We start from the raw sequence: 10123 nt of genomic DNA on the forward strand, positions 1-10123 counted from the left end.
AAAAAAAACAAAAAAAAATCAATTTCAGAAACAACCACAATTTTTCATGGCAAACAGAAATCATCATTATACAAGCCTGGAAATAATTTTTAAGTTGGTTTAGTACAAGGGATAGCTAATAGTGTGGACACTATTAAAAATTACAATGTTTACTTATTTTAATAAATCACTGCTAACATTTACCTTAATACTGCTTTAGCTGTTATTGGGCACTTGACGCCGACACTCCGGGTATGACATAAGCTATGCCTGATTACGAGAAATCCACTAGCTCATCATTTCAGGAATATGCAAATACATGTACATATAAAGCTTAACTGGTTAATTACTTTTCCGAACTCCTTAGTCTGCCTTCTCGGGGTTGAATTTCACTTTCAACATTATCCTGGTAATACTATGAAAGTGTTTCCTTTTTGCCATATGCTGACAAAGACACCAAACAGGACACTCCTTCCACAATCATAGCATACCCGCAATGGCCATAACATGTGCATGTCATTTACCATTATACTGACTGCCAGACAAGGAAACAACAGGGCTGGCAAATTATGAATTCTCAAAAATGACATACAAGTACTTAGGAGTAAACCGGAGATTCAAGCCAAGTATTATGTTCGTAAGTATGCATGAGGTTTTACAACATACTTAACTGTTCAGCCATACAGTATGACAAGGCATCATAAAGTGTGTGTGTGTACACATACCATGCCTTCTTGTGAAATGTCAATGTGTGGTCCCCCTTTACCCAAATCTACATTTGACCCACATTCTAAGAGTGGTTTAAATGATGATTTCATGAAAATTTTTAAAATGGCGTAAAGAATGTTTAGTGGTAACAGTTCAAAAAAGAAAAGAAAGAAATAGTAACGACCAGAATTTCTTCTCATTTATAATTTGTTCTGCGGAGTATTCCCATCAAAATAATGATGAAGACCTTTCACACGAAATTCATTGAAATAAACTATACTGTATTCATGTAACTGTGCTCCAGGTGTTTAATCATAAAGTCATTTGTGAACAATAATTACAACTGTGCACTCAACCAGTCCTTATTTTGGTTATTTATTTACTTCAATAGGGTTTATACCTAGCTAGTAAGAGCTAGACTGCAGAATTATAGCATTTGCATTCCCAGCATTGTAAAATAATAGTGTGCTTACATGGTTTTCATTTAGAATTGGAGAAGGTCATTCAAAAGTAGCTGGCTGAATTGAAAGTGATTATGTCACAATTATGACTGATTTAAACAGTAAGCATATTCAAAGTAGGTGGCTATTGGGACATCAGTACAGCTGTCTGCAGCCTGTTATTTGCCCTTTTTGAACACCTTCGGTTGTATCTAAGAATGAGGGCATTAACTCCAAAAAAATGCGTGTTTTACAAATTTAATCACTTGTATCCAATTTTAATACATACAGAGGCTGTGAAATGAAAATCTCTAATTAAGACTAATTCAGAATGAACATATACAAACTAGTGTGTGACAACAACTGGCAGCAATGTTCATTTCAGAAATATGTTTTTGCTGAATTTCCACAAAATCGGTTACACCATTCAAAACAGTTTGCTGCAGTGGTGTAACCTAACACATAAATTCAACTCATAATGTCCGATGGATGTCACCCGTCACCTTTTTACCCTTCTGTTGTTGTTGTTGTTAAGTTGACAAATGTGCCTGTGCCACACAAGAGTTTCAATGGGTGAGAAAGTTTTCTGTGTTCTCCTTGACTCAGTTCTTTGTAACCATGATGCATACATCCAATACGAGAAGCCGGTCACAGAGAGTTTGTATTTTTAACATCAAATCCGTTAACGAGAAGCTATAATTATGTGGCGTGCACCGTTCTCTAATGAACATTGCTCCGAAAAATCCAAACAAAGGTTAAGCTACTTCTCCATCACCTAATAGCAATAAGTTGTATGACCCCAGATCAATTAAATTAACTGCTGATACATTGTAACATTGGCAATTTGCAAAATGCAGTTGGCCGTCAAATCCACTCCAAAACAGCGACACACGCCCATTTCTGGCGTGGACTGAGAAGAGAAGAATTAGACGTTGAGCCAGGTAAATATTGAAAGGAAATTGTGGAAAATTATAGACTTCAGCGTTTAATATTATTGAACTAGTATGACCAAGACAAGAAAATGACCACTTTATACAATATATGTTATGCTTGTGCTCCATTGTGTCATCCATTCCAGCAAAGGCTTTTTAGTTGGTAATATTTGGCTCTGTTGAACATTGGCTGTGGGCAGGTAGATTAAAGCTATTACCTGCCCTGATGGCAGGCCCTTTAAAGTGAGGGTGGGCTGTCTTGAGGTGCAGGCTGTCCTGATGGCTGACACCCAAAAAAAATTAGTTAAACCACTAAGCCAGATAGATCCCCCTCCCCTCCTAGAATTACAGCCACTAGCTGCTATAGGGCCTTCTCAAGAGATCCGAATGGGAAGCGCTCGAACATATACTGAAGTTCTGAGTGTTGCGCGATTGGAACTGTTTCTAACCCCAACTTCTGGTATATGTGCAAGTGCCCCAATGTGCAACTCCAGAGAACTGATATCTGTCAAAGGCCCCATTGTTAGTTCTTCCACTATAAATATGGGTATGGGCCATGAGGGACTGCAAGCGGTGGGTTGTTGCGACAGGACTGAGGGACAGATGGGATTTGGTGTAACACAAAATATTCAAACTTTATAAACATTACAGCGCATGGAATTCACCCAGATGGGCTAATCCTCCTCATATTCATGTCTCTGTTATGCTATCAACACAGACATCAGTGTCTTTGCAATATATAATAACTGTTCTAAATAATGTGGTAGATAATGACATCACTGTACCCTGTTGGTAAAACTCTCCAGAAATGTCCTTTTCATTAGTGTGGCTTTGAGTCATTAAAATTATTTTATTATTTTAACAGGTACATTTTACAATTATGTGGTTAACTACACGCTGTATTGTAGTAATTCTCACCTTGTCATGTCTTGTTCCCATTTCGTGGAATCAAAGTTTTATTCCAATGGTATACTTCGTTTCGCAGTGCCTTCCTTCTATGTTGATACACTGCCTTTTCGAGGAGAATGTTGACACCTTCTGCAAGCAAGGCCGCTCAGATATCACAGACAAATGACCGAATTACACAAAAACCGGGTCATCTAGCATCTTGAAATGTCTTAGGCAAACACTTACGGAAACTAATTTGTTATCTACGATGGTTAAAACCAATCGTAGATAAGGAAAATCCGTAATTGTCTGCCCAGAATAAAATCTTTGTACACTGACATCCGATTTCAGCTGTAATGGCGGATACCACAACTTCGCAAAGGTTCCTGGGTAATTGTTACCAGCCCAGAAACGTCATCAGACTCTCCAGCACACTGGGACTTTTGTTTCATCTTGTAATTTTAAGCTCACAAAGCCCGCAATGTCGAGAGCTGGAGAGTGCACACTAGCTTAGCCCGCCACCAGAGGGCCATCGTTGTCTCTGTAGAGTGTCAAAAGTGCTGTCTGCAAGGTTCATCGAGTTTAATTAATACGTTGGTGTCACTTGAAACTTTGACATGATCTCCTTTGAAGATCATTGCCTAAACTGTTAAAGTTTCGTGATTGTGGTACCCATTGTGAATCATTGAGGGGGTTTAAGTCAGGTGAATGTCGTGATGGCTTTCTACGAATTCGACTTCATCACTACATATTTTACCAGTAGCAGTACTGTATTTACTCCGTTTTGCTAGTAAAGTCAACAATCATCAGTTATGATCGGCTAGTCCCATTGTATTGTGCAACACAACGAGACAGTTCAATATACAAAGAAACCAACAGTCTTTCTGGAGTTAGATGTATGTTTTGTTTTTAATATGTATCAGTTTTCTACAGGACTGTAATTAATTTCTTTTGATGTGTGTAACGGCCATTACTGTGACATTCTCTCATTTTTGTCAAAGGTTTTTTGCTCCCTAGCTATTGTAAGTGTGGTATCTTTCTGTCGTAAGAATAGGTGTTCCTGAGGGGTTCATTGGGTAAAGGTGTTGATCTCACCTCTGATCCATGAGGTCTAAGGCTTTAATCCATGCATAGTTCTTGCTGCTTCAGCATTGTCAGGAGCTTTGTTAGATAATAATGTCATGATATATGAGGGGTTTTCCTGGTAACTCCTCTACCCATAAATCTGCAGGACATGAGTTTTATCTGCATTAAAAATAAATAAGAACATGTTGTACATGCTACTGTTTGACACTCTGAGCTGCTGGGTTCCAATCCAGTGTTACCAAAATGATTGGTGTTCACTTGATTTTTATGTAAGCTATTGTTTCTGATTGTATTAAATCAAATAAAACCTGTAAATCTAAGCTCCCTGGTCTGGAAAAATCCTTAATGGAAGCATGTGCAACAGTTTTCAGTTGACATTACATCTAATCTTAAACCTAACTGAAGACACTGAAATGATTGTACTGATCATTAACACAGCTCACATGCCAGAACTAATGAAGATAGTGCATGCATTGTGAGGAGTATAAGATGCAGCCAAAGTCTGCATGTCATTGCTACTTGACTGATGGCCATAAGGTTGTGGAAGTTCCTTTTCTACATGCAGTTCACAACATATTCTCTTGTATCAGTTTCTCGGTTTTATAAAAACTTGGAAATATTTTCTTTTGATTCTGTGTCTTTATTAATTCCTTCTAACTGGTAGCTCATCATGATTAAATGTACACATCTACATGTATGGGCAGTTCATTCGAACATAAATTGTTTTTTCTGTTACAGTCAGTGGCAACATCCCAGTGCATTGAATACCAAGGTGTTATGTATTTTGCCAGTTGTTGAGTTGTCTTGGAAATATGAGTCTGTGTGAACAAGATTCACGTGCAGCCATGAGTATGACTCATTGTGAGGTACGTATATATCTGTTATGGTAATCTGTCAATATAAAGTACATTGTTTTTCTGTTGCTTGGTGGCAATTGTGAATTGTACATTTAGTTGGAATATTTTGTTTGCTGGGAGCACATTTTCGAGACGGTTTGATATGCATTGGTGTACATGTAGGCATTGGTTTTGTGTGTTTTGTCACAAATGCACGTTCTGTTGTGGAAATTAGTATTTCTTTTCTGTTGTATGTAAAGAAAAGATTTTTGAGTTTACTCATTTCGCCAAGTAATTTAATCCTCATAGATGTCATTTGGAAAGGTCTTGACACAAGTAGACGTGATGATAAATTTATGAATACATCATTTCAATGGGAAACAATTCTCTTACTTATTTACACACAATAGTAGATGGTGGAAATATGCATGATGCTGAGGTAGTCAGTTAGATATCTGTGCACATTTAAACATAGTGTACAGATGGAGACAGTTCAGATGTAAAGCACTGTGGCAACTCCAGCATAGGACGCAAGGTGATACATGAATCAATATTCGTATCAATTCCTTAATTGCAATAATATGTAAGGTATTCGGTTTTGTTCAAACCCATTTTAGAATGAGTTTAAATAAAAACAAAATACTGACGTATGTATCACCTTACATCATTTGTGGAGTTGCCTTGGTATTCTACTTTGTGATGCTTATCACTAATCTTGGACATGGAAATATTTGAGACAATCATAATATTCTTTACCTTGAAGATAACAGATATAAACCTTTGTGGTTTTGATGAGACATTTGGGTGTTGAAGAGTAGTCCATTTTGCCAGAGCTTGAGTTGTGGTCGTCTTGTCAGAGGTCTGCAGTTGTTCCCACCTGGCCTAAACGATGTCAGCAACTCTTACCCTGACAAATGCTCAGGAACCAACCCCTTCTCTGTGAGTATATTAAAACTACCTGTGTGTTTCAGAAATTACTTTAAGATTTATAATGCAGGAAGCCAGAAATTGATCAGAAATATTCACATTACTTATCACTTTTGCCCGGTTTCCTCCCACCATATTGCTGGCCACTGTCACATAAGTGAAATATTCTTGAGTACAACGTAAAACACCAATCAAATAAACAAACCGACTGCCTTGTCTATTTTCCTATTACTCTGCCTTGTCTATTTCCCTATTATGTTGTCTATTTCTCTAGTAACGGATAACAAACCAAATAGCAGCACTTTTCATGTGTGGCCAATATATAAGATAATTTAAATCGTTTCACATGAAGCTGTAGCTCACGAATAGTGCATGCATTATGTCTAGCTAGTCTAGGATGAAAAGCTAGTCTAGGATGAAAATTTGAAAAATTTGAGTGCCAACAGTGTTTACCATTTCTTTACTAGCAGTACATTTTTCATTATCTGAACATTGTAGGAGTGTTGAATTTTAAAGTTGACCCTGAGACATGTTTGACTGGAACTGATACTTGTGATAAAGACATACGTGTATGTCAGACTCACTGCAGCCATGCTGAGCTGTTTGGGGGATAAATGGTTAACTCCAGGGAGAGGGGTGTGGCACATGATGGCTGAAACACAGGCCGCAAAGAAGTGTGGGTTTTTTCTCAATCCTGGACAAGGGATATTTCATTTCCCTTGGGCCACACCAATTTATATTTTTCTTTCAAGGGATGAATGAGTCTTAGTTCAGTGTTGTCGAATGGTATATTAACATCAAACCTTAAAAAACATGTGAGCTAACTGGTATGCATTTTGAGAGAGCAAAACACCCAACAAGAACGTGTGTTTTTTCCTTTATGTGAGGTATTTTTTGGGCGGAAAAAAAAATGAACAAATGTTGTGTTTGTCATGTGTATTGAATTCACCGAAGAAGGAAATTTCTCTATAGTTCCTATTCTTCATTGTATCTGATAGGTCAGTTGATCTGTTATTAGGATTTGTGTCATGGTGTCCTACTTAAGTCTGAATCTGCCTTTTCACCCCCTCACTCCCAATGTGTATGTGGAAATTGTAAAAATTTTATTGTATTAGGGTTAAATGCTACATCAGTAATGCTACTGTAATTCTTCTTATTTTTAGGACAGATATAAGTAGTGCTGAACGCTAAAAGTTAAATTTTTCTTCCACTTTTTTCGGAAAGGTAAAGATGTAGACCTTTTACACGCCGGGTGTGGGGGACGGGGTTCTTGGGGTTTCTATGTTTACATCCTTTCCGGACAAAATTAACACGAGAGAGATTGGGAAAATAGGAGAAAAGTGCAAATGAGACCCCCTCATTTAAAAGTTTGGCTAACCCTATGACAACTGCTGTTTTATATGGCCTGAAATCTAAATGCTAAGGCTGTGTTCATTTTGTCAAGTCGACTAGTTGAAAATAAAACAAGCTATTTCAGTATATGACAAATCCCCTCACCTGAACATGGTTTATTGAATAGACTTGTTGTGTTTTCATACCACTTGTCGAATTCCACGAGTTGATATGACCAAGCGCTTCGTGAAACATCCCCCCCCCAGGCTTTAGCTGTGGTTATAGTTCACGATAGAGGGGTTGCATAACCCTCTTCTGGCAGCCACATTGGAGTACTGTGGCTTTACCAGCCCATGTTAAAAGGACTTCAATCTGGCTGACTGGCTATTGTTCTGCCAGAGTGATGATATCACATGCTACCCTTCTATGCATTAGGAATTGGTACAATGGTGTGTCTTAATTTCTTTGTCTCATATTTCTTCAATCTTATATCATGATAGGATTTGTAGAAGGCAAAAAAAATAATCTTCATTGTAACAAATGTTTGAGATTTTCAATAAATAAAATACAAAAGTCATTTATAAGACAACGGGTTCCACCATGCTTTGCCCGTTTTCCTCACACCGTAACGCTTGCAGCCGTTGTGTAAGTGAAGTATTCTTGAGTACAGCATAAAACACCTATCAAGCAAATAAATGAATATAAGACAGAGGGTCAGCAAGAAATTGTATGCACAAGCAGAATTAAAAACTGCAGTTCAAGTCCAGCTGACTGGCTTCCTCTCCTGCCGTAAATGAGAAGGTCTGTCAGCAACCTGCGAATGGTCTTGGGTTTCCCCTGGGCTCTGTCCGGTTTCCTCCCATCATAATGCTGGTCGCAGTCATATAAGTGAAATATTTTTGAGCATGGCGTAAAACACCAATCAAATAAATAAATAAATAAATAAATTAAAAAATGCATTAGTCCTGACTGTAGTGTTAAAACTCATGTAATATTTGAATACATTCATATGCTTTGGTTTTTTTTTTTTCTTTTGAGAATTCGGCCCTGTACTGAAACATGCAAATGTTTTAGCATACTGTAGTGATATTAGTTACATTATCTTTTGTATCTATTGTGGGATATATCATGCTGTCTACTGACCTTTAATGACCCACAGAATTATGATGTTTTCACTCCCCTGTGTATTTGTATGATCTATTTCTGGATATAGCTGACCAGGCTTGTCCTTTCTTACATTGTACCTGTCATAAACAGGGTCACAACCAAGCGGACAAAGACATTAATTACGTACCTTTGCTCTACATTCTTATGTTGCAAATTATGGGTGTAAACTATTTACCAAAAAAATAAAGTACAATGACTGTTAACATATATATATATATTTCTGTCATGTATATATTTTTAAATATATACTCATGTATACTTAAGTTGACATTTCTGTTTTTTATTTTTATATAATAATACTGCTATGTACTGTATGCCATTTGGCACTTTCTTTTTCAAACAACCAGGATAATGAGTCAACCATGAAATGCATTAATGATATGTTGGTAATTAGCCCCTTTTGACCTGAATGTGTAGGTGGTTTTGTTTCTTCACGTATGATTCTTTAAGTTGCAATTTCATGTACATTATGTTATTCCTGCTTTACATAATTTTTGGGGTCTAATGATAGTCTATAGCTGTTGATATGAACAATACAAGAAATGGAAATGTTGCGAGTCTCACTGAAGAATTATCACATGTGTCTTTTATTCTGTCCAGCAGTCTTAAAGGTCAGATGCCTTTTAAAGAGATGTTTGCTCCATTAGGTTTGGACTTATTCCAATCAATGTTTATAAATATATCTTGATCACTGGCCGGTACATGTATGTTAGCCCTTTGTGACTAACATTGAACATCAGACTGTAACATTTGTTCAGGTATGTCCATGAAATTCTGTCTTAAGAGCTATCGCTGTGTGAATTCTAGTCCCTGATTAGTTCCATCTCCATAACCTGTACACAGGTATATTTATGTTTAGAGCACATGTCAAATCAATAAACCCACTTTTCTGGTCGGCTGGCATGGTCACTTAATTAAATGGCATATTTGCTCACACTTCCTGCAGGCAGTTACATCTTGTCCGACATCTTTGTCATGGCATTTGGAGTCTTCAGAAGAAAGGCAGGGGTTGCTAGGTGTGCATCAAAGCCTGCCTGTCACTGTGAGGATCATGTGTGGTCCACTGGCATTTGTGGTCAGCCCCACTGAAAACAGGTCACCTTACATACTGGTCAATGCCATGGCGTGTGGTGCTGCTATTCTAATCCAGACTGACATTTGATGGATTTATATGTTCCTCTAGAGTCTTGACACAATTTGCTGCTCAGTTCCACTGTGAGTTTTTACACTGCTGTAACACCAGTTTACTGCCCAGTGTGGATGATCCTAAGATGTTGGACAGACAAGTCCCTTGTTCTAAAAGGCTAGGCTAAGGGTAATCTATTACCACCCACAATATGTGATCCGATTAAATTATTTTTTTTCTTGTTTGTTGTTTTTTTTTTTACTTTCTTGTGTAAAAGTAGTGTTTCTAAATGTCAGTAACTTTACATATCATTCATCCAGTTACGGTTTTTTAAAATTAATTTTTTAGCCAGGCTACGCAATGTTTAGACTGGTTCTGTTTAAGGCATAAATATGACTGCTGTTAATAGTGTCATAAAACTGCAGGTGAATAGGTATATGAACATGGAGATAATGTCATTGATTAATATTTTAGAATTTTGAGGACTAAATCTATTTAATTTTCAGATTTTTTGTTTCAGTCATTTGTGAATCAGTTTACATGTACGGTGTGTATCTGTGTACGTTTATGTTGGATGATTCCACAATGTGTTTGTGAAATCAGTGTTATAGAATAGGGCACAAACAAGGGGCAGTGATACCATAAGGGTGATATTGTCCCAGGAGGTGTGTATCTTGGCGGTTTGGGGGGGGAGGGTGCAGT

General features: G+C 37.4%; 1 protein-coding gene and 1 long non-coding RNA gene across 2 annotated transcripts in view; one reads left to right on the forward strand and one right to left on the reverse strand.

Annotated features, from left to right (window-relative positions):
- LOC135472693 (ubiquitin-like protein 3) overlaps positions 1–3306 on the reverse strand; it is a 24323-nt gene extending 21017 nt beyond the window's left edge. Inside the window, exon 1 of the mRNA XM_064752319.1 lies at positions 2978–3306. Within this exon, the coding sequence (XP_064608389.1) occupies positions 2978–2998 (21 nt within the window). The 5' untranslated portion in view covers positions 2999–3306. The remainder of the gene's footprint in view (positions 1–2977) is intronic.
- A 193-nt stretch (positions 3307–3499) lies between these two features.
- On the forward strand, positions 3500–6209 carry LOC135474091 (uncharacterized). Its single transcript, XR_010444626.1, has 3 exons — positions 3500–3651; positions 4772–4899; positions 5633–6209. It is a non-coding gene; the product is annotated as an uncharacterized LOC135474091 (long non-coding RNA).
- Positions 6210–10123: the final 3914 nt, after the last annotated feature.

Source organism: Liolophura sinensis, chromosome 8, assembly GCF_032854445.1.
Source record: "Liolophura sinensis isolate JHLJ2023 chromosome 8, CUHK_Ljap_v2, whole genome shotgun sequence".
NCBI classification, from domain to species: domain Eukaryota; kingdom Metazoa; phylum Mollusca; class Polyplacophora; order Chitonida; family Chitonidae; genus Liolophura; species Liolophura sinensis.